General features: G+C 37.5%; 2 protein-coding genes across 2 annotated transcripts in view; both read left to right on the top strand.

Annotated features, from left to right (window-relative positions):
- The first annotated feature begins 601 nt into the window (after positions 1 to 601).
- ivd (isovaleryl-CoA dehydrogenase) lies at positions 602 to 13,721 on the top strand. The gene is made up of 12 exons (XM_077239895.1): positions 602 to 901; positions 4,507 to 4,596; positions 4,682 to 4,733; positions 4,828 to 4,997; positions 5,189 to 5,282; positions 6,865 to 6,995; positions 7,169 to 7,265; positions 7,362 to 7,455; positions 7,568 to 7,649; positions 11,255 to 11,359; positions 11,491 to 11,563; positions 12,790 to 13,721. The coding sequence occupies exons 1-12, from the start codon at positions 773 to 775 to the stop codon at positions 12,921 to 12,923; spliced, it is 1,251 nt and encodes a 416-aa protein (XP_077096010.1). The 5' UTR covers positions 602 to 772; the 3' UTR covers positions 12,924 to 13,721.
- Positions 13,722 to 15,008: 1,287 nt separating this feature from the next.
- Positions 15,009 to 25,811, top strand: part of bahd1 (bromo adjacent homology domain containing 1) — a 48,423-nt gene continuing 37,620 nt past the window's right edge. The window contains exon 1 of the mRNA XM_077239893.1: positions 15,009 to 15,203. The gene's annotated coding sequence lies outside the window, so the exon portion shown is untranslated. The remainder of the gene's footprint in view (positions 15,204 to 25,811) is intronic.

Below are 25,811 nucleotides of genomic sequence, written 5' to 3'. Positions count from 1 at the left end.
GCTATTAAATATTGTTGTTACTGTCACATAATGACTTAAAATTAAAATCAAAACGGACTTTTTAATTATGATGTCATAACACAAAACACATATGACACTACTAAAAAAATGATATAAACATAAAATAATATAAAACATTCAAATGTACATAACTGATAACAGAAAATAAAAATAAAATAAACTTAATTTTTAAAATAAAATCCAGACAAATGTGATGATTCACATAATTCTGGTAATGGCCCTTTCATCTTTAATTCTAATGAATGCCTACTTTTTACTTCTGAAAACAAAATAATCAAAAATATTTTATCCTATTTAATAAGTAGGCTATACATATTGATCTGTTCAAATATAATTTTTCTCCGCAAAATAGAAGGTAATTCCTGCTTTTCACTTCTATAAAACATTTGAAAAATAAAATCACATGTAGGCGTCTGTTTTTAAAATATATATACTTTTTAGTCGTTTTTTACTGTAGGTAACTGTTAACCAATGTACAGGTTTTACTGTAGCACCTTTATGTTGTTATTCTACAGTGTTTTGAGGTGGTTGTCATAGAGTTGGGCTGCAGTTTGTACTTCATCGCTGTAGGAGGCAGTACAGCTCTAGTGGCAGGTAGAGGTCACGTTACACAACAGAACAGAAGGAGAACGCAATTCCTTCCAGTGCATTTTAGGGTAGTTTAGGATTGCCCTCCTGCGCTTTTCACCTGTCCACGAGCAATTTATCGTTTTCTCTTTTTGTTCTGTCTACATCCTGCAGTCACTACAAAATGTTTGCAGTCAGAAGAGCATTGCGTCTTTGTCAAAGAGTGGCAAATGTTAGTGTTTCGCGACGCGGTTGCGTTGGAGCTGTTCCAGTGGATGACATTGTGAACGGTCTGACCGAGGAGCAGATCCAGGTATCCCCCGTGAAATCGTGAAATGTCACTGTTTCTTGCTTACGTCTTGTTGGAATTTTTGTAGGAATGAGTGAGTTTGCCGTGCTAGCTCACATGATGACCTTTGACACAATTCTAGGAACTTATAAGATATTGTATTCGTTTAGAAATGTATCATCGCAATTATTCAACTTCAATTAGAGCATCTAATAATATTCTCATAATAACGTTACGTCAGTCTGCCTGTGTCAAATGACAAATGGCTCGCGCTGGTGGGTGTGAACGGTCTGCGCGTTTTGATTGGACAGGATCGTTTCAGATGCCCTTCGTTAGTTTTTACAGCAGCCCACTTGAACTGGTGGACATAACGCCACTTACAAAAATTCATTGAACATATTGTTTGGACATGGTAGTCTCATTGTGCGGAAGTGGCAAATGTCCCTCTTAGTCTAATATAAATTCATAGTCCAGATCTATTTAATGTTTACATGGTTTTCAGGTTAAATGCATATGAAATAGAATTTTCTTTACACTGCATTTTCACATTATAAATGTCTGTACTGCATATTTGTGGAAGATGCAGTACAGACATTTATGATGTGACAATAGTTTATGTTTTAAATGAATGCTGTTCTTTTTAACTTTCTATTCATCGAAGAATCCTGCAAAAATACTAATCTGTGCAACTGTTTTCAACATTGATAATAACAAGACATCTTTCCTGAGCACCAAATCAGCATAATAGAATGATTTCCGAAGGATGAAAACTGGAGTAATGACATCACAGGAGTCAAAGGGGCATTCGGCAACTCTAGCTATTTCTTCGCTGATTTTCACTTTTGTTGTCGCATGTTTTCTCAACGAGCTCCCCCTACAGCTGTGAGGCTTATATTTCACAACAATGTCGTAAAAAAACTCCCTTGTATGCCTCCTCCCCCTTTCTACCGCTGCTCATGTGTATTTGTTATTATCGGAGCCGGCCAACTTTAAAATCATGTTTAGCTACGTCTACCGAGGTGGGTAATACATCATACACATTGAGGGCCAGGGTTCTACGCTAAGGTTTTTCCCAAGGAGCACATGTGCTCCTAAATGAAAAAATGTTGGAGCACACAAAGAAATTTTGGAGCGCAGTGAAAATTTTTCATTTAACAGAGTTTATCAAACTATTTATTATTCATATACACTACGTGTGTGCTCCTTCTCTTTGTGTTCAACTATGGTGTGAAACCGTCGATTTGATGCAGAAGTATAAATCACACTTTACAATCACTTTAGTAAAACAGAACAAGGGGAACGTGTTGCTCTCAGGAAGAGGCTAGGAGCACATTGGCACACCTGTGCAGTGGACATCTGCATCTTTCCACTGCAGAGGCTCTTTCCACAACATGGAGGAGAAACTAGTTTAAATGTGTGTATTAGTATTTACTACTATTAGTATCTACTGTAGATTTAGTCGACTAAAATCTTATTGCATTTCGTCGACTAAAACTAAAACAATTCAGATGACTAAAATATAATGGGTTTAGTTCAATTGTAATGCATTAATTTAGAATTTCTCTAAAATTTCCAAACCCATATACTCCCGGAGAAAACATCTATTAAATTTGAACATGCAATACAGATACAGATTTAACTACTGTGACTTAAAACATATCTTAAAATTAAATAAAACAACTTTTCCTAAAGTAGAACAGTCTTCTTTTCAATGAATGATATATGCATTCTTTATAACTACTTGCATACATCATTCTTTATTCTTTCAAGCAGCAGACATATTTATTTGTATGAATTAAATATAATGTATCCTTATTAAAGTTATTAACGAGCAGTAATGGCTTTTCTCTTTTTCTTTTGTTGCTTGATCAATATTAAGGACACAGACCGCATTAGGTTTATTACTCACTGTCACTATAAGACATCGGATCATGTCCATGACATGCGGATCCAATTGCACTGATGCACATCCGATACACTCAAAACTGTTTAAGACATAACCAACATAGTTTACGTGAATACTCTCCAAAACAGACATTTCATTCAGACACGAAAGAGAGCTGCGTGCTTCGGGTCGGGTGTGCGCACACAGAAAACCGAATCAAATAGAGCTCTTTTTTGCGTCGTCACTCTTATTCAGATCTATTTGTCTGCTCTACTCATTCTCCCAGACGTTTAAATTTTTTAACGTTTTATGAGACATGCAGCGCATGTCAACCCGTGCTTCGCTGGGTAGATCAGTTACAGTACAAAAATGCGCATCTACCACAAATGCAGGACATCAGTTCTGACTGGATCGCTTCCCAAATCGTCACTATCTAATATTTTTATTTAGTTTTTATTCGTTGACGAAAATGTCAATAGATTTTCATCATAGTTTTTGTCATTCAAATCTATTTTTTATTTAGTTATCGTTAGTCTCGTTTTCGTTTATGGTAGGTTGTAGTTACTCGCACATTGTGCTCATAAATAATTTTTCCGGTTTGCACGTATCGATTTTTGGGGGCATATGCGAGCAAAATGGTCCAACTTACCGTTACCGGGACGTTAGTCCCCATGTTTCAAGGTCGGTTTTCTGCCTTGGAACGTTGGGGGGAGCGGGGAAAGTCACCATTCTCGCCGGAACAGGTTATTGTACCATCCAAATGATTTTTAAACGGTTTTATTAAGTTGAAATAGTTGCCGAATGCCCCTTTAACAGGAAGAAAATACATTTAAACCTCTGGTACTGTTTGCGTGTAGATCAAAAGTGACCAATTTCTTTTTTTATTTCAATGAAATTATTGTACTATATTTTAGTTCGATAATATTTTTTTATTTAATATTTTGTATTTTTAGGGGATTTAATGGTAGTAAATTATATTTATCTATAATCCATTTATTTACTTTTTGAGTTATTTAGCATGGACCTGAAAAATAATTTTCCAACTTAAACTGTCGTAAATCTCGAATGCATTGGAGCACAGACTTAAGTTTGGTAGATTATTGTAAAAAAAAATGTAAAAAGTGAACTTCATAATTTTTTTGTGTGTTCACACAGAAAGTGCCAAAACCTTTACCAAGTTGCGTACCATTCAAATGAAGTAAAGAATTCAAAAAAAAATATATGTATAAAAAAAACAAAAAATTTCAGTCAAAAATGACTGAACAGCAGAGGGTTAAAAAAATCTTTAAATTATTTTATTTTATTATAGTGCTATATATATATATATATATATAAAATTGTTTTTTGACATAATTAATTTGTCTTTAATTTATTAGTATTAACTGATAAAGTAATATTGATTAATTTTGTCTTTTGTTCATTGTTATTAAAAATAACTTGATTCCTAAAGGCATGGGGGAGCTGTTGGACTGGATTAGCTACACAAATAAATACACTGATCTTATATTTGTTTTGTTTTTGTGCAGTTAAAAGTTTAATTTTTTTTTCGAGGCAGACTCTCCCATGCCTTCTTTTACCCTGACATAGGTAGAACCATGGTTTGTTGGTCTCTATAATGCCTTGATAGTCTTTAAAGCACCATGAAATGTGTGCATTGGAATTGTTTTGTTGAGGTTTTTGGGAGCTCATGTTGTTTGTGGACTGGCCCCTTACGTTTATCACGCATGTTTCTTTTAAACACCAGCTCAGACAGACAATCCAGAGATTCTGCCAGGAGAAGCTCGCTCCACACGCTGATGAGATTGACAAGAATAACGAGTTTCCCCGCATGAGGGTGAGTTCCTGTGTACATGACAAGTATCTCAGGAGTCAATGTGTAATAATCCAGAGTAATGAATCAGTGATCTTTTATTAACTAGGACTTTTGGAAGGAGATGGGTGAGCTTGGACTGCTCGGAGTTACTGCTCCAGGTCGGACTATTTACAGTCTGTCTTCAAAAAATATTGTTGCTGAGACAGTATTGAGCATATTCTGATATGATTCAACGGTTTTGATTGTGTGCAGTGGAGTATGGTGGAACGGGGTTGGGCTTCCTTGAGCATGTGATTGTTATGGAGGAGATCTCCCGTGTGTCAGCAGCTATTGCTCTCAGCTATGGAGCGCACTCCAATTTGTGCGTAAATCAGATGGTTCGTCATGCAAACCAGAAACAGAAAGAGAAGTACATGCCCAAGGTGTGAGTCAAAAGAAAACATTTATATTAATGTGTCTAATACATTTTCTAAGCTAGCTTTCTAAAACAGACCCATGACATAATGCAAAAATTCATTTTCCACACTGTAAATGCAGGCTAATTAAGTAGTGCATTTAGGTTATTTATGGATTTTAGGGTTGTTGTTTTTTTTTCACAATGTTTGTGCTTCAGTTGATAACGGGGGAGCATGTGGGTGCCTTGGCCATGAGTGAGCCCAACGCTGGCTCTGATGTGGTGTCCATGAAACTGAAGGCGAAAAAACAAGGTGACTGGCCTTCTGCTATCACTCTATGTGTTGCTCTGTTAGTCACCACTGTCTGCTGCTATAATAAGCACTGTTACATCAGTGCCATGGACATGTCATAACTGGTTAGATGCATGCATGTTACAGTATATTTGTTAACTGATTTGTGTGATATATTGTCCTTTCATATACACTACCATTCAAAAGTTTTGGGTCAAATAAGACTTAAAAAAAAACTTTAATTCTGCAATAATGCATTTCATTTATCAGAAGTGACAGTAAACATTTATAATTTTACAAAAGGTTTCTATTCCAAATAAATGCTCTTTTGAATTTTCTATTCATCATCAGATTCCTGAAAGAAAAATCTTTCAAAACTATTAAACAGTGCAACTGTTTTTAACATTGATAATAAAAAATGTTTCTTGAGCAGCAAATCAGCATATTAGAAGGATTTCTGAAGGATCATGTGACACTGAAGACTGGAGTAATGATGCTGAAAACTCATCTTTGTCATCACAGAAATAATTACATTTTAAAATAAATTTAAAAAAGTAAACATTATTATTTTAAATTGAAATTATATTTCACATTATTACTTTATATTATTACCACTTTTGGTCAAATAATTGCAGCCTTGGGGAGCATAAAAATTTTACCGACCTAGAACTTTTGGATGTACTTATTTTTGCTTGTATAAGTAATATATCTTTTTATTATGAATGCACCAATATTCAAATTATTCCGATAAGCCCATAATTATTTTCATGTTATGGACAATAACCAATAAATGTATAGTAAAACACTATTCTGTCTAAATCAATTAAAAATAAATACTAAAATCAATAATTTTAGGATTCACAATATTATAATGTACACTATGAGGAACACATTTTGGATTCTCAAAAGATTACATTTAACGGTGTTATTAAATTATTACTATTTTTAACTAACATAAATAATATACACTTGTAACGAGGTATGTTGATAAGAGAAGAAGGCAGGAACCCGCGAACGTTCAACAACTTTAATTAAAAAAACGAAAATAAAAGCAGCCTCACAGACGACTGCCGCACATACATAACCAAAACATAACATAAATGTCCAGGCCTGGTCCGCTCTCGTCCTTCACTGTGACGTCGCTCCTCCATGAGAGATACGAGGGCAACACAGGTGACGCTCAGTATCAGTCACGCTACCGGCCTCGCGCTATTCTCCTCGTCCTGCTCACCACAACAATATTGGCTGATATTGGTTGATTTCCAGTATCTCCAATAACTAAATTAATTTAAAAAATCTGTATATTAAAATGTTATCAATATACTGTGCATTCTTTTTATTAGTGTTTGTATTTTACGTTTGTTATGCCTATTTATACCATTGCATGCTTTGGAAGGGCCTTTTAAAGAAATTTGTGACTAGCAAAACATCTACTATAATTTAATGACGTATTAGTGATTTATGTTGCTTGCAAAAGTAATAATATCATAATACATAACTGCATTTGAATGGCTATCTAATGAAAAAAAAATGCATCTTGCCCCTAGAATGTGACAACACATGTTTGGCTGTCTTCTTTTCCTTTTGATCTGTCATCTTTTAGGGGATCACTACGTGTTAAACGGTAATAAGTTCTGGATTACGAACGGACCAGATGCAGATGTTCTGATTGTGTATGCTAAGACAAACCCAGAGGCAGAAGCCCGTGGCATCACCGCTTTTATCATAGAGAAGGTTAGAGAAGACGAACCGCTTCCTCTTGGATGATTGATTATGGTGTACCGTTCACACTGCATTACACCTAGCTTTCAGATTTTGATTGAATGTTTCATTTTTAATCTGTTGTTCCATGAGGCTACAACTTCAAATGTGATCATATCATAGGCATTGTGCTTGTGTTCTTGAAGGGCATGGCAGGATTTAGCACAGCGCAGAAGCTGGATAAACTGGGAATGAGAGGATCTAACACCTGTGAACTCATCTTTGAAGACTGCAAGGTCCCTGGTGTGTGAATGTACACGAGTTTATTATTATGCATATTAGTGAGTCTGAATGTGTTGGAGGTCCAAACAACATTTGAATGTTCTTTTGTGGTTTCAGAGGAAAACATATTGGGCCCGTTAAATAAAGGAGTATATGTTATGATGAGTGGGTTAGACCTAGAGAGACTTGTCCTGGCTTCTGGACCTGTTGGGTAATTGTTACTGTTTATTTCCAGTTGCATGCTTCCAGTAGCATGCTTAGAAATGTAAACTGACAAAGACTGTCGAATAGTTATTTTTGTCCTTTTTTTTACATTCCCTCAGCATCATGCAAGCTGTGCTTGACCATGCAATTCCTTATCTTCATATTCGTGAAGCCTTTGGACAGAAAATTGGCCACTTCCAGGTATGCTTTTCTCTGAAATATGCAAGGAATTGTGTTCGTCAAGTTTTATGTTTATCTAGTCAAGTCAACTTGTACAGATTTTCAAGGCAGTTTTACAGTGATAACAGGAAATTAATGCAACAAAGATTGTTTTGGTTGTACAGCAGCTCTAGAAGAAAATTATTGTCCTGTTTGAGTAAGTTCAGCATTGATTCATTTCCATTGTAAAAATCATTAGTCATGCATTTAATTTAGGCGCAGTTTACACAATACCGTTTTCAACTGAAAACAGAAAACTTTTTATGCGCTATGGCAGTTCATTTACACGACAACAGTGGGCACGTGAGAATCAGAACAGACCACGGAGCAATGGAAGAAGGTGGCCTTGTCTGATGAATCACATTTTCTTTTACATCTTGTGGATGGCCGGGTGCATGTGCGTCGCTTACCTGGGGAAAACATGGCACCAGGATGCACTATGGGAAGAAGGCGGAGGCAGTGTGATGAGCACAACAACGAGTTTGAGGTGTTGACTTGGCCTCCAAATTCCCCAGATCTCAATCCAATCGAGCATGTTTTGTGGGTTCAGATGTGCTGAACAAACTAGTCCGATCCATGGAGGGCCAACCTTGTAACTTACAGGACTTAAAGGATCATCTGCTAACATCTTGGTGCCAGATACCACAGCACACCTTCAGGGGTTTAGTGGAGTCCATGTCTCGACGGGTCAGGGCTGTTTTGACAGCAAAAGGGGGACCAACACAATATTAGGAAGGTGGTCATAGCTGGTCATAGGTGGTCATATAGCCTGATAGCTATATATATATATATATATATATATATATACACTGAACAAAATTATAAACGCAACACTTTTATTTTTGCCCCCATTTTTCATGAGCTGAACTCAAAGATCTAAGACTTTTTCTATGTATACAAAAGGCCTATTTTTGTCAAATATTGTTCACAAATCTGTCTAAATCTGTGTTAGTGAGCACTTCTCCTTTGCCGAGATAATCCATCCACCTCACAAGTGTGGCATATCAAGATGCTGATTAGACAGCATGATTATTGCACAGGTGTGCCTTAGGCTGGCCACAATAAAAGGCCACTCTAAAATGTGCAGTTTTATCACACAGCACAATGCCACAGATGTCGCAAGTTTTAAGGAAGCATGCAATTGGCACGCTGACTGCAGGAACGTACACCAGAGCTGTTGCCCGTGAATTAAATGTTCATTTCTCTACCATAAGCCATCTCCAAAGCGTTTCAGAGAATTAGGAAGTACATCCAACCGGCCCCACAACCACAGACCACGTGTAACCACACCACCCCAGGACCTCCACATCCAGCATCTTTACCTCCAAGATTGTCTGAGACCAGCCACACGGACAGCTGCTGCAACAATCGGCTTGCATAACCAAAGAATTTCTGCACAAACTGTCAGAAACCGTCTCAGGGAAGCTCATCTGCATGCTTGTCGTCCTCATCGGGGTCTCGACCAGACTGCAGTTCGTCGTCGAAACCGACTAGAGTGGGCAAATGCTCAGATTCGATGGTGTCTGGCACTTTGGAGAGGTGTTCTCTTCACGGATGAATCCCGGTTTTCACTGTACAGGGCAGATGGCAGATAGCGTGTATGGCGTCATGTGGGTGAGCCGTTTGCTGATGTCATCATTGTGGATCGAGTGGCCCATGGTGGCGGTGGGGTTATGGTATGGGCAGGCGAATGTTAAGGACCACGAACACAGGTGCCTTTTATTGATGGCATTTTGAATGCACAGAGATACCGTGACGAGATCCTGAGGCCCATTGTTGTACCATTCATCCACGACCATCACCTCATGTTGCAGCATGACAATGCACAGCCCCATGTTGCAAGGATCTGTACACAATTTCTGGAAGCTGAAAACATCTCAGTTCTTGCATGGCCAGCATACTCACCGGACATGTCACCCATTGAGCATGTTTGGGATGCTCTGGATCTGCGTATACGACAGCGTGTTCCAGGTTCTGCCAATATCCAGCAACTTCGCACAGCCATTGAAGAGGAGTGGACAAACATTGCACTGCCCACAATCAACAATCTGATCAACTCAATGCGAAGGAGATGTGTTGCACTGCGTGAGGCAAATGGTGGTCACACCAGATACTGACTGGTTTTCGGTCGGTCTACTATATCCGGTCAGAATCCGAAGTGCAGATCTATGCACACTCTAACCTCTAACGGCTAATATTGCCCACAAGCCATCGCGCGTTGGACGAGGATTCGGTTAGAACTACAAACATGAGTGAAAAGTATTTAAAAAAACTACAGATATGGAGGACGCGTGAGTCCAGCGGTTATGTAGAGAGGTTTTAGATAAAGGGGTTTGAGTGATTAATTATCAGTATTTAACCTGACGAAAATGTATTTATTCAACGTTGTCTATATTATATTGCATCTGCTGCAGTATTTTGAACTTTTGTAAAGATACGTTTAGCCATTACCTTTTAAATGCATCATTATATTCAAATTGCAAACACATGAGTAGAGTCCCTGCATGAAAGACCCACGACTGGCAGATGAACGTGCTCTCCGAAACAGTAGGAAATCAAATTAGATTGATTGGAGGATTTTAACTGTGACAAGATGATTGACGGCAGTTTAAGGTGACAGGATGCACGCAAGGGTGTAATCCATCAGCCGGAAACTGAAGCCTCCCTGGGGTCCACCATTGTAGCAGACCATCACCTGCTGTTAGCATTCCATTGATTCCCATTCATTTTAGCGTCACTTTGACAGCGAATAAATTTATATCTGAGGCGTCCAAAGACTTCATTTGTCCATTAATTATTTCTAAAGAAACACGACAATGTATAAAAGGCTCCATTACCTTGTATCTTACGTTATGGTCACGTAGAAGCCGTTTTTGTAAAAATAGGCTAACGATTGAGTCATATCCACGTGACTCTCTGTCGCACAGTAGAGAAATTACCGTATAGACAGGAGGAGAAGCTCGCTGGCAATCTTTTACTGTCTTTGAGGATGTTGAGGGGACATAGAGGCATAAAGTCAAGGGAGAAGCCCATAGATAGAGAGTCCATAAAAGCAATGGGACAAAATATTTCAACAACTTTTTTGAGGAATTGGAAATAATTCGGTATTTGGCAGGCTACTAGAAGATTTACAACGATCAGACAGGTTGCTTTCGTCACATCTACGTCGTCAAGCTCAATTTGAGCCTGCGCAGTACGCTCAGCCATCAGGAAGTGAGTGCTAATGTGGTAATGTGCTTTATTTATTGCACTCTACAACGTTGGACACATAACGGTAATTGATATGATTAGACTTTGGCTTGACTAGGTTATCAAACAGCTAATAATGCGTTTATAATGTTACACAAACCACGTTTCTGTTAGTCATCTCAGAGTCAGACACCTGCCTTCTAAAAAACAGAATCCATAGACTGCTTTGAACTTCATTAAGTCAGTGCAGAACAGCTCCGCCACATTGTAACTAAAGATTTGTGTTTTAAATAAATGCAATTCCAAACTTTTGAATGTATGCATGTAAAGTTATGAAAAGATATTTAACAACTATGTTCCCATGCCAATAAAATTAACAATTTCTTCCCATTAACTAGCTAATGCAAGGAAAAATGGCTGATATGTACACCCGACTTAGTTCATGTCGACAGTATTTATACAACGTTGCCCGTGCCTGTGACAAAGGCCATTTCAGTGCTAAGGTAAGAGCTTTTTATACAGTTTTTGTTATTTGACTGCTTTATTTTGTAATGTTACATATCAGCCCTGGAAATGATCCATACAGTCTTTCCAGAGTGTGTAGTAGCAGTATTGATTTGTGTTGTTATTGTAGGACTGTGCTGGGGTAATCCTTTATTGTGCTGAGAATGCGACTCAGGTTGCCTTGGATGGAATTCAATGCCTTGGTGAGTGCCTAGTAGTTAGCACAGCAAAAACAAAACAAAAAAAAAAACAGAAAAAGCTCTCAATGTACCTTAGACAGATATCAGTGCCAAACCCTTCTGTCTTCATTCCTAACAATTACTGGGTGGATAAACGGCAAACAAGTCAAACTTGAACCTGTTGCCATAGATGAATTGTTCCTTGAATGTATAGGCAAATTTGGTTTGCATATACATTTTGATCATTAAAGGTGCAGTAAGTGATTTCTGAGATCGGACCGAACACCACAACATACTTGTAGCCAATCAGCAGTAAGGGCGTACTCATTAGGGGGAGGTGCATGTGTTCAATTTGGGGGCAGGGCTATACAAGTAGGGGCGAGATCCTTTTGGGTAAGGCCGTGCTTGTTTTGGATTTTGGATTGCATTTCTCATAAATTGCTTACTGCATCTTTAAGCATTCATTTGTTGATTGAATGTATATGGGACATATATTGATCCATCAATTTGGACAGCCAATGTTAGACTAGTCCGGTTGATATGTCAATAGCTCTGAGATAAAAAAAAAAAAAAAAAATGAGTTCAGGATTTTGGGTGCGTCTCAATCAGCTCCCTAGTTCAGTAATCCGGGCACTGATCAAGGAGTCGGGAAAAATCCTACCAGTGCACTGACACATTCGCTCCCTAAAACGTCCCACAATCCACTGTGAAAACCAGGGAGCAATAATGCTTACTATGTTCCCGTAACGGAAGTTCTGAAGTGCAAAACATAAATCATGGGAGCCAGCTCACTAAACACATGATGACACACGATATATGTTTTTAAAATACAAACCATTATTTAATTATATTTCGACATAAACACGTCGCTAGACAGGTAACGAACATAATCTAGCTAATATTTATTATTTATTTACAACCGAAATGTTGCACGTATAAGTAACAAGCCAACTAAAAATTATAACAATATAAATTACATTAAAACAAAGTCAGAAAGTTCTGCTGTAGTGATGTTGTACAATGAGGAAGTTTTAGTGTCTCTGGAAAAAGTCATCACTTTCCCAATGTGTAGTGTGTCAGGGTGCTTACTGTCTTTACCAGGGCCGAATTCATGTACACGATATACTGATTCACGACATAAGGAGCTGATTGAGACGCACCCAGTGTAAGTGAATTAAATCCAGCTAATTCAGTAAGCCTAGGTCTTATGACTCAAGTCCTCGTTGACTCACTTTTGCATCTATTCACAGGTGGAAACGGTTACATTAATGACTACCCAATGGGCCGCTTCTTAAGAGATGCTAAACTTTATGAGATTGGAGCTGGTACCAGTGAAGTCAGAAGGATGATCATTGGCAGAGCCTTCAATGCCATGTTCAAATAAGAGCAGCACTTAGCGGATGAGAATCTGATCCTACATGAACCGTGTTGCTTTTATTTAAGACAAAACAGTCATCTGGCATCATAATTTTAACACTTCCATTCATGTGTAGCGTACTTGCTAATCAGTTTCAAGAGCAGTGAAACATAACTACAATATGTCTAAAGGATGTCTAAAGCTGTTTATATGATGTTTTGTTACAATACATCAAGTGGTCTCGCATACAAGAACACAAGCAGGAAGAGATGTACCTCTAAGACCCCAAGTCATTTTTGAAAGGACAGACTATGAATTCATCTTAACTAACTAGTTGCACAGTTAACTGCAAGGAAAAAAACACTTGAGGTAAACCACCAAAACAATTATTTGGTCATAGTAGACTTTGTCATGTGACTCGGGTGTTTCTGTAGCACATGGTATATGTAATTGACTTGTTTTTTTGCTCAGTCTGTGTAAGCTGGTTTGCATATCATAATATTCTTCTTTGAATAAAATAAAGATTTCTTTATAGCGTATATTTATTGAAGTCGGTGTAATTCAAACAATTTTTCCCAATCTTTTTGTATTTTCATTATGCATTTCCCACTTCATTTCTATAATCATAAGAAGCAAAAGAAGTTGCACTTTTTTATCGTACGACCCATCAATCCTTTGGGTTTTCAGAATTCTGCCTTACTGAATAATCACTTGATGTTTTTGAAGTAAACTTACTGGTTGTATAATAATTGTTTAGAATAAACATAATCCTCTTTCCATTTATATCTTTTGAATTTCTGTTGTATAAAAAAGCATTGCATACTCTTTGTATTTGTGGTGTTATTTCAGATTTTATTGTTATTTTTTAAAGCTTTCTTAATTTTCCAGTGTTATTTTAGTAGGATTTATATTATTTATTAATATTTTAAGCTTTTTGATATTTTTCCTTTTAATTTTAGTTTCAGTTTTAGTAGTTTTGTGATGTGCTTGTCATTTTTATTTATTTTTTAAGAAAAATATTTTTGTATGGCTTTAATTTATTTTAGTTTAGTTAGTTGCCAAGTAACGTTTTCAATCGAGTTGTTTGTTCATCAAATATTAATATTTTATTTTATTTCATGTAACAAACCATTTTTAATTATTTTAGTTAACAAAAACAACAGTGTAGTTTTTAGTCTGTTATTTTCTACTTGAAATGGAAAAAGGTGCCCCATCAAGCTGTTCACTATCTACTATCAGTACATTTCTTTAATGGTTGAAATGGAAAATAATTAAGAACATTTACTCAAATAGTGATATTTAAATAGCCTATAACCGTCTGGTTGATTCTTTGAGCAGGTGTTGTGGGAAATTACTGAACAATGACTATTCATTGCAAATATAATTATTTTCTTTTAACTAAATATATTTATTTCATATAATCTGTTCAGTATATAGCCTACTTCATCAATGTAAACTTAATAATCTGCATACTTGACTATTCGAGTTAATTAAATGATCATCAGATCATATTAGTTTTGTAGATGCAGTTCATTGAACATGCATTGATATTTTGTGACATACCCCGATTGCTTAAAGAAACAAGTTGGTTCCTTTATATCAAAAGCAGTTACAAAAAGGTCAATAATTTTGTAGTTTGAAGGTATTGTTAAAATAAAGTATTCTGACGCTTTCTGCTTGTCAAATGTAAAATAGTCCATGTGTTGTAGTCAATGTGATAAACTACAACTTGAGGGGAATTGACTTCATGAATCTACTAAAATTATTTTAAAAGTCACTTTTAAAATTGTTTAAAAGTAGCATCATTTACTTTCAGATTTCACTTTTCACGTGTGCCAATAGCCCTTTAAGAAACTCCATGTTGTCCCAGCATGCCATACGTCAACACACTGACCGTGTCACAAAACCTAGTGAGCTGCCTACCTAGACAGCATACTGGACATAGTGGACGCATAACTCACCCCCTATTTTGGAGCATTATAGGTGCGTGCAGCACGTTTAGAGACTCAGAGGCGTGTTGTGTGTCTGTTCATTTGACTGTGATGCCTAAAAATGCAGTCTAGGCAAGCAGATCATATGGTTTGGAACACGGCCATTAACAGCGAATGGTGGTGTTACGTAAACTCCCTGGCAAATGTGTTTGTGTCAGTTCTGCATGAGTCTGCTCTATTCCAGGTGTTCTCCTCAGGATGACAGTACCATGAGCTTCCCATGTATTCAAGAGATCAAGACCAAGAGGGAAACAAAAGCGGACCAGCAGTGTGTTACCAGTAAAGTATGTCATTTAAATCCACGACACAACTAAAGGTAAGAGAATCTTTTTCGTTTGAAAGAATACGGGAAGTTTAGGCATAAATCGATTATCTTTTTTTGGTGTGCTGTACGTCCTCCTATATTAATTTTCTTCTAATCCCGTCACTCTCTCTGAAGTAATTAAGAGTGCTTTTTAGAAAGAAGTCTAATCCGTCATTTAGTTTCGTTATTCATAATGACAGGCATGTTATCCATCTACATAACATTCCTACGCGACGCGTCAAAACTAGAATGCTCTCAATATAATCAAGTAATTTGTCCGAAAACTCTCGCGCTTGGTAGATTATAAAGGGAGCGTCCTAGATTGTCGCTCGCAGGCAAAGACTATGGTGTAGGTGATGAGTTGTTTGTCTAATCTTTTGTTTGTTAGTAACGCAATCATGGGTTGTAGTCTTTGCACTAGTTGTTCCCTATGGTTGTTCCCTGTCGAAAACACTGGAACATCAACTTGAAACAGAAATTTTTGACTTTGACTTTTATTCGACTACTATAGGCTAAAAGTCAATGGCCCGATAAAAAAGAAGACGTTTAGAACATTTTGTTATTGTACTGACTGACATTAATTGTACTTGTCCATTGGCTCATTTGCTTTTTGTATAGGCTACTGCATTTTATTGATTCTTTAAAGGCCTTAAATAGGCAAATTCATTGTTGAATGTCACCCACCAAAAAGCAATTTGGCCTTTTTATAATTACACGAATTTAGACTTTATACAAGTAGAGTTTTAGTTAATACTGATTAGAATAGGCTCCATTTGTTGTGTTAGGGATGAATCACCCAAAAATGAAAATGTTATTAATGATTCACCCTGATGTTGTTTCAAACCGTAAGACTTTCATTCTTCTTCGGAACACAAATGAAGATAAATAAGATTATATATGATGAACAGACTACATTTATGCTTTTATTCACATATAAACATTCATCAACGCACACATCAGGTATGGTAAACAGAAGCTCAATCATTTTTGGTTGATGTGCAAGAACCAATGAGGTTCTTTCTCATGTGTTACGCAGCACGTTTGAGGTTCCGCAAGAACCAATGAGGTTCTTTCTCATGTGTTACGCAGCACGTCTGAGCTTCGGCAAGAACCAATGAGGTTCTTTCTCATGTGTTACGCAGCACGCCTGAGCTTCGGCAAGAACCAATGAGGTTCTTTCTCATGTGTTACGCAGCACGTTTGAGCTTCCTCAAGAACCAATGAGGTTCTTTCTCATGTGTTACGCAGCACGTCTGAGCTTCGGCAAGAACCAATGAGGTTCTTTCTCATGTGTTACGCAGCACGTCTGAGCTTCGGCAAGAACCAATGAGGTTCTTTCTCATGTGTTACGCAGCACGTCTGAGCTTCGGCAAGAACCAATGAGGTTCTTTCTCATGTGTTACGCAGCACGTCTGAGCTTCGGCAAGAACCAATGAGGTTCTTTCTCATGTGTTACGCAGCACATCTGAGCTTCCGCAAGAACCAATGAGGTTCTTTCTCATGTGTTACGCAGCACGTTTGAGCTTCCGCAAGAACCAATGAGGTTCTTTCTCATCTGTTACGCAGCACGTCTGAGCTTCGGCAAGAACCAATGAGGTTCTTTCTCATGTGTTACGCAGCACGTCTGAGCTTCGGCAAGAACCAATGAGGTTCTTTCTCATGTGTTACGCAGCACGTCTGAGCTTCGGCAAGAACCAATGAGGTTCTTTCTCATGTGTTACGCAGCACGTCTGAGCTTCGGCAAGAACCAATGAGGTTCTTTCTCATGTGTTACGCAGCACGTCTGAGCTTCGGCAAGAACCAATGAGGTTCTTTCTCATGTGTTACGCAGCACGCCTGAGCTTCGGCAAGAACCAATGAGGTTCTTTCTCATGTGTTACGCAGCACATCTGAGCTTCGGCAAGAACCAATGAGGTTCTTTCTCATGTGTTACGCAGCACGTCTGAGCTTCGGCAAGAACCAATGAGGTTCTTTCTCATGTGTTACGCAGCACGTTTGAGCTTCCGCAAGAACCAATGAGGTTCTTTCTCATGTGTTACGCAGCACGTCTGAGCTTCGGCAAGAACCAATGAGGTTCTTTCTCATGTGTTACGCAGCACATCTGAGCTTCGGCAAGAACCAATGAGGTTCTTTCTCATGTGTTACGCAGCACGTCTGAGCTTCGGCAAGAACCAATGAGGTTCATTCTCATGTGTAACGCAGCACGTCTGAGCTTCGACAAGAACCAATGAGGTTCTTTCTCATGTGTTACGCGCAGCACGTTTATATAATCTAATAATCTATAATCACGAGTGTAATCTACTCAGTGTAATCTAATCTACATTGTGTATGCGTGCACTCAATGGGTGTGTTTTTGTTTGGTTTTTGTAAAGTGAGGGATTTAGCCTACTCGATGATGTCAGATCGTTCAATCAACAATAGCGATATCATAGACGATATAGCACAATTCTACAGCACTGGCCCGATCTGGCAAGTGACAGTTCGTCAACTGTCCTGAGCGTCGTTCACACTGGCCCCGGGCCCCAGGCCATCTGGCAGTCCTTATTTGTCGAGTCCTAATGCTGTCACTAACACATTGAATATGAGCAGGTTTAATTTATGTTAACACACAAAAGGCAAGACAAGCAAGCTGGTATGGAAAATACATTTAAGGTCACGACTGAAACTGATTAAGCTTTTTTCTTTGTAATGTTTCTCTCTTTTTTTCTCCAGTTAGTAGTTGGGCTGGCCAGCTAGCTTTCCAGTTTTATGCCATTATTATCCAGAACCTACTTGCCATGTTTGAGGAGCTGGCAAATGTTCTTTTGTCCTATTTTATGATCCAATTATAGGATTTTTGAATGATGTTGGGTTATGTAGTCTGCTGTTCAATGTGGCTTAATTCACATTCCTTTAGGTTGCCCTTTTAAGTGCCTGAATTCTATGTAAAAATTATTCTGTGATGATTGTTCTGTTTTTACGTTTCAATGGTTTTGTTTGACCTAAATGCCTTAAAAATGTTCTGTAACTTGAAAATACACTTACAAGGCAATGTGTTCCAAAACAGTCAGCTAAAGGTGAAATGTTTTGACTAAACCGACAAGGTAAAATATAACCTAAGGTCTAAATGCTATCATCAGAAGAGGATAAAAGTAGCAATCGGGTCTGCTGAATATAAAGTGACAGTAATTATTGTATTACTTAGTTTGAAGCTGAAACTTAAGGACAAGAAAAAGCAGTATGGATAACAAATGTAAAGTTTTAAATGTAGAGTTTTATTCCCTGTTTTGGGGTTCAGGGTGTGTACACCTTCCTTGTAAATATTAGGAATGGTATATAGGAAGAATGAGAGGTCTTAAAATCCTCAAAAAGTTGAAATAACTGCATGTGTTTTACTGCTAGCATTTTTTTAAGTATTTTAATTTAGGGAGCTTGATTTTTCATAGTTGTAAATAAAACAGATTATTGGAGTAAGTTTTATACCACTACAGTATTTCAATCTTTAAAATATACTATTTTAATCAACTAAGCAACTAAGCAATTTCTGAGCGAAATTCTTTTTGACTTTTAATAAAGCATACACCTTTTTTTCAGTGGTTACAGGTCAGTTTTATTCATATGGAAATTAATATAAAATCTAATGTTTACTCTGGTCATTTCATAAATCATTATTAGGGATGCACTGATATTGAAATTCTGTCTACTGATAATACTGATAAATGGCAGATAATAAAATTCAATACACTCATTTTAAAGGCACAATATGTAATTTTCGCTGCTAGAGGTCGCTTATTCAAAACAAAGGCATAGCTTGATGATGCCTTGATTTCGCGGGATCATAGGAGTTGTTGTCTTCACTTTTACAGCCGGTGGAAAAGAATACGACGGGACTCGGGCAGAAATCATATTCATTTATATGTTATAATGCTACTCTGTGCGTTCGCTACTATGTGGCTACTATGAGACACTTGTTGCACTCTGCAGTGAGCTAGATAGATATTAGGCATGGTAAAACATTGAAAAAGAAAAAACATAGAAAAAAACATAGAAAAAGGAAATTTAAACAATAAGACTAACTGTGTTGCGCTGCATAACAATGATTCGTTTTCAAATCTCTAATAAATCACATAATATATTAAAGCGTCTTTGGTGTTTCCATGGTTTCCAAAAAATAAACCTGGAAATCGAGGGTAACGCAGGTATTTTATTGATAGGCGACGCACGGACACGGTCTGTCTCCTGGTTAAAATTGCTTATTTCTCTGGATTTAAACATTCTTGGAAATATTTGGGATAATGTTTGTACGCAAGTCAAAAAAAAATATACCATTGTTCTTGTGGTTTTTAGATATAATAATCCAAAAATCATACATATTGTGCCTTTAAATTCAAGAGTGAATTTAGGCATCACAACATTATAATGTACTGTATGAAAAATGGATTTTCATGTTAGTTTGCTAAAAATTACGTTTGACAGTATATGAAAGTTTTAGTGATTTAAAGATTAATTTGTAGGCATTAAATTAATCTAAATATATGTATCAAACAACAACAGTATTGATAGGTACAGATATATCATGATTAAAGTTCAAACAAATTTGAGATATAGTTTCCTTTTTCACTCATCCTATTTTCATTGTCAAGTGCACTTAGTACAGATCAGTCTCTCACTGAATACATTCGACTCATTTTTAACATGAATTATCACCTCTTGGGAAAAAGAAATCCATCAAATATATGTATGCATGATTAGGATTTTTCACTGAACAGATCATCAGTGATATCCCATTACAGACGGCAGCCTATGTGCAGCAAATTGACTTTTAGATTAATGATCCATAACCCCTTTTACCAAATTTGTACAACATGGAGTATAACAGGGACGCTTCATCTCCACTCGTTGCACATCAAATCTAAAAATTTGACACAGAGAATTGGATTTAAAAAGACAAAGTTGTAATGATTACACAACGGCTTCACTGTATTGATATGCATTACAAGTGGAGTGGAGATACAGAGTGTACACTAGTTTATCATTAAAGCATTGATTATTTTGCTGATACAAACAAGATATAAAATAATATCCTCTATTGATTGAATAAAGTAATTTTGCTGCTGATCTGCCAAAGATAATATAAACGTCTTCTAGTGGGACTCGGGGACAAAGTCACTTACAGAATTAGAACCAAGCAGAGCCTCCAAATTTCTGTGATGCACAGGTCCATTTTCTTTGACATATGTGTAGAAGCAAGTTCCATTGTCCATCCATTAGGGATGCACTCTATATATTGGTGCCATATCAATTATTAAATGATATTAGAGATTTTATTATTATAATTTTGATATTGTATAATTGTACAGGCACATTTCCCCTATTTTTACATGTAGATTACCTTTGTCGTCATTTAATGCTTACCTAAAGCTAATCTTTACAAAAAAACAAATAATTTAAAAACACTGCTAAATGTTATGGCATTTAATAACATTGTTATAATTAGGGATGGGTACCGAAACCCGGTATTAAGCTTAATTTTGAAAGACCTATGTCGTAGGGCCCTATGAAATCCGTTTTATTTTTTCTCAAATTCCGTTTTTTTGGATTTATTTTTAGCCCTTTCGGATTTTTCGGATTTGCTTGTTTTCTTTTCACTTCTAAGCAGTATTGACCGTTAAAAATTCAGTTACACAAACTCACAATTCAGCTTTTTTATTTAAACTGTTAATATATTCAGCAAAGCACATTCAAAATTCTCCAAAATTCAGCCAAACCTTCAACAAATCTCTGGCCAAAAATAACAGTAACATGAAGGTCACAGTTACAAGGTAGGATTGATGAATATTAAATTAAAGATTAAATGCAGACATGCTGCAGGGAGACAGAAACATTGAAACAACGATATGTGCCTGACAGAAAGCCAACACAATTACATTAAAACCACTTTTCCTGAAGTAAAAAATTATTTATAACTACTTGCATACATCATTTATTCTTTCAAGCAGACATATTTATTTGTATGAATTAAATATAATTAATCCTTAAAGCTATTAACAAACAGTGAATGCTTCTCTCTTTTTCTTTTGTTGCTTGATCAATATTAAGGACATGGACCGCATTACGTTTATTACCCACTGTCACTTTAAGACGTCGGCAGTGTTGCCAACTTAGCGACTTTGTCGCTATATTTAGCGAGTATTTAGAACCCTCTAGCGACACATTTTCAAAAAAGCGACTAGCGACAAATCTATAGACTTTTTCTGATGTTATTGGAGACTTTTGGAGACTCTCTGACGTGAAAGCACATATCGTTCTTACTCTTTTCAACGAGCAGCGGGTGCTGCCGTGGGTCCCACCCCCATCCCAAAGCACTCACAGGCGGCCCAGTCCTCGCGCAGCAGCCCCTCTCAGCTGCAGTTAGAGCACCCCTCCGCGTACAGACTGCAAAAGAATCGCGCAAATGAGTCGCTATTTTTAGCGACTTTTCAAACGTCACTCACTCTAGCTACGTCTACCCTGTTCAGTAAATGACTGAGAGGAGCAGCAGCACATTCATCTGTTGAGCGCACGGCCGCTGAGAGACGTGAATGAGCAGTGTTTTTCCACGGATTTATTATCTGCTTTTCTTTTTTATTTTAATTAAATAATTTAGTTTCCTTCCTTTTCTTGTGCTTACGGTATTACTTGTAATACTCACTATCACAAAGCTTTTGTTCATCCGGCTCACGAACTCTCTCAATTCAGATAATTTTCCACATTGGCCTATAAAAAAGGTTAGTCATTCACTAGGCCTATATCATAGCTTCTCGCTCTATTGTCTGACAAAACATATATAGGAAATGAGAACAGCTTTATTTTACATTTGGCTATATTATATTATAATATATTAAATACAGTATGTGAGCTGAGCATTAATTTATAGAGAAAACATATTAGACAAGCAGAACGCAAGTACGACGCGATGACGTCACGAATATGCTAACTGACGTATGACGTCATCTAGCGTCATTTAGCGACTTTTAGGTAAGGCGCTAGCTACTTTACTTTGAAAATAGTTGGCAACACTGGACGTCGGATCATGTCCAATGACATGCGGATCCAATTGCACTGATGCACATCCTACCTATACACTCACAAGAAATAACCGACATAGTTTACGTGAATACTCTCCAAAACGGACATTTAGACATAATGTTGTGTGTATTTGTCTATTTAGACACGAAAGAGAGCTCAATTCAGTACTCGCGCGCTGTAGGTCTATTGTGCATGGCTGCACGCTTCGGGTTGGGTGTGTGCGCACAGAAAACCGTACCGAATAGTGCTCTTTTTTGCATCATCACTTTTATTCAGATCGCCTGCTCTACTCATTCTCCCAGACGTTTACATTTTTTAACGTTTTATGAGACCGCTGGTTAGATCAGCACGTTACAGTATACAAATGGGCGCATCTACCACAAACGCAGCCACCGTTAGCTTATCAGGAGCCACTCGCTTCGACATTTTTTTCCCTACGCGTGCATGTGGTCGTATGGTTTCTATGCAACATGTTTATCAATGCCATTTGGCCACGGTTTAGGTAGAGACCTTTCTACATTTGTTGTTTTAAACTGAAAAATGAGAAGGAAGTAAAAAAAAAAAAGTTTATTTAATATGTCAACAAAATATATGCAAATTCCGTTTTCATGTGTAAATTCCGTGATTCCGTCCGCGTTTTCCGCATCACGGAAATCATAGGGCCCTACTATCGATAAGCTCGGACGTTATCGGTTCTGCTGTCGGTACTGGAGAAAATAAGAAAATATATGTACTATTTAATATTGTTATAAAGACGTAATCTTGAACATGTTTATCTCGCCAGCCATTTCTATATATAATAATATTAAACCATTTGTCTGTGATGCAATTTTGCTATTCGCAGTCCAGAAGAGAGAGAGCGATCTCTCACGCGGCAGCCACAGCGTGCACAACACGACAGTCCCTTCTTAATGAGTGACAATGAGGACAGAACTAAACATTCAAACTTGGTGACACTTTAGATCTGGGATATTATTCTAATTTTATTTTAGATTTCAGCTTTCAAAGATTATAAAAAGAAGATTGTAGCAATGTTCAGGGAAGAAGGAGGCGGGAACCGGCGAACATTTAAACATACTTTATTTAAAATAAAATAAACAAACTAAAATACCGCCAGCAGCCCCTCGCGGACGACTGCTGGCTTACCCAAAATAAACACAACGGCCAGCAGCCCCTCGCGGACGACTGCTGGCTTACCCAAAATAAACATAACGGCCAGCAGCCCCTCGCGGACGACTGCTGGCTAAAATAAAGCACAAATACAAAAACCAAAACTCAACTAAAATACAGGCCTGTTCCTCTCTCGATCATCAACGTCGTCGCTCCTCCTTTATGCTTCCGCTCCTCCGTGAGAGATGCGAGACCGGTGTGCTCACAGGTGTTGCTCATTATCAATTGCACCACCGGCCTCGCGCCGTTCTCTCACGTCCCTCGGCCGTCCTGTTCGACACAAAGATATTTGAGATGAAACCATTACAAACTAGACACATTCTGTCTAGAGCAACTTCCTTTCCTTCAAAGCGATGCGCTGTCATTACTTCCTAAAACCCAAAATTACCGTCAGAGTGAGCACGATCGGTGAACGGTGATTGTTGTAAAATGCAGTCTCTAATTTTGCTAAATTGCGGACGTGTTTAATCATTAAAAGAGCTATTAAAAGCACAAAAATCTGCGCAAGAGACGCTGTTCACATGGCGACGTGCGCTCAGAATGGACTGCAACGAGACAAGAAAAGTATAGCCTATTTAAAGCTGCAGTAGGGAGTTTTGAGAAAATGTTGACTTAGCCTGAAAATTTGAACAAGCACAACTTACAGGTCCAACCCCCTTGCTCTCTGCTGCGCTACAGCCCTCCCTCCACAACTCCTCCCCCACAGCGGAGCCTGCCGTGAACTGCAGGCTAGTAAGCAGGACCACCGATGACGGCGGATTATAAACAGTTATGGAACATTCACTAATAGGGACGAAACATCAACAATATGCTTTACATTGACTATGGCCTGCCCATACTTTGACTACAAACTTGGTCCTCAAATCATTATGTATTTTGCAATACATGTAACTTTATAACGTTGCACTCTTTCTATTAGTTATATATAGCTAGTAAGATAACGTTAAAGGATTAGTTCACTTTTTAAAAAACTTTTGCTGATAATTTACTCACCCCCATGTCATCGAAGATGTCTTTCTTTCTTCATTCGAAAAGAAATGAAGGTTTTTGATGAAAACATTCCGGGCTTTTTCTCCATATAATGGACTTCAATAGTACACAAACGTTTCAAGGACCAAATAACAGTTTCAGTGCAGCTTCAAAGGGCTTTAAACGATACCAGACAATGAATAATGGTCTTATCTAGCGAAACGATCGGTCATTTCAAAAATAAATAAAAAACTTTAAGTTTTATAAGCACAAATGCTCGCCCTGCTCTATTCTGTGATTCACGTTCGTGACTCTTCTGTTCGAACTCGTTCATCAAAATGAACAAATCTTTTTTCGAGTCATTTCGTTTGTTAAATGAACGAAATGACTCCGAAAAAGACTCGTTCAAAATGAACGAAATGACTCGAAAAAAAGATTTGTTCATTTTGACGAACGAGTTCGAACAGGAGAGTCACGAACGACGGTACGCGCTCGCACTGTGCAAGACAGGGGTGATCAGCGCGTACATGAGCGTGATTGACACTGCTAAGACATTCCTCCTGGCTCTGATTGGTTGTTTCTGACCGGGAGCGGTGTATTTCTGCAAATGGCAATAAGACCACAGGGAGGAGCCAGAGGAGCTTGATTTTTTTCACAGATTAGCTGTCTCATATTCTACTGTCAGGACATAATGACAGTTTTAACAAATATTTGTTTACAAAAGTTACCTTCTGCAGCTTTAACTTTGGGCTTCATTCATGTGCGCATCTAAACTATCAAATATACATAAAAATATAAAAATGACAAGCTCTGAGATTCACTGAAACACAGTTAATGTCTTAAATGGACGTAAAAAGTTGGGAGAAAATTATGGTGCATCAGTCACCTATTAGATCTGCACTCGGTCTTAAAGGGGCAGCAGTCTAATAAACCTGCTGACGATTGAGCCATTAATGCGAATCACTCATAGCTCTTGAATGAATAACTTAAACTTTAATAAGAATTAATCCATCTATGATAAACTATACAGTGTTATTTTACTTTTAATTACTAAATTAGATTTCTTTTCAGACAGAAACACTTACCTGAAAAGTAATGTTAGTAGACCTTCCTGAAATTAAAGCACTGTGTAAATAATTTGTATCTTTGTTTAATTGTATTCTTTTTTAGACCATGTGTTTGTAGTTGATTTTGCTTATCGTGTCCTATCTCATGTAGCCTATATAAAACAAGGCCTGCACACTGCTGCATAACAAATAGATATTTTATTAGTTTTGTTAAAGCATTGCTTTTTCTTTTGCTATAGATAATTTACATTTCAAATATATAGCAAATGTTAATTATTACCCGAATGTAAAAAAAAACACCTAAAAGAACCGATAAGAATACCGTTAAAGTACCGAATCGATAAGCAGTATCGGTAAGAGTAGTAAT

The sequence above is a fragment of the Siphateles boraxobius genome, unplaced genomic scaffold, assembly GCF_051911475.1.
Source record: "Siphateles boraxobius isolate OS27281-9 unplaced genomic scaffold, OSU_SipBor_1 22, whole genome shotgun sequence".
In the NCBI taxonomy this organism is placed as follows: domain Eukaryota; kingdom Metazoa; phylum Chordata; class Actinopteri; order Cypriniformes; family Leuciscidae; genus Siphateles; species Siphateles boraxobius.
This window is presented reverse-complemented; position numbering and strand designations above follow the sequence as displayed.

Bases quoted from the DNA above. Each gene is read 5' to 3' on its own strand.
- ivd (XM_077239895.1), top strand. From the start codon at position 773: ATGTTTGCAGTCAGAAGAGCATTGCGTCTTTGTCAAAGAGTGGCAAAT. The intron at 4,998-5,188 runs GTGTGAGTCAAA...TTTGTGCTTCAG, and splicing joins AAGAGAAGTACATGCCCAAG to TTGATAACGGGGGAGCATGT. The intron at 11,564-12,789 runs GTGAGTGCCTAG...ATCTATTCACAG, and splicing joins GGATGGAATTCAATGCCTTG to GTGGAAACGGTTACATTAAT.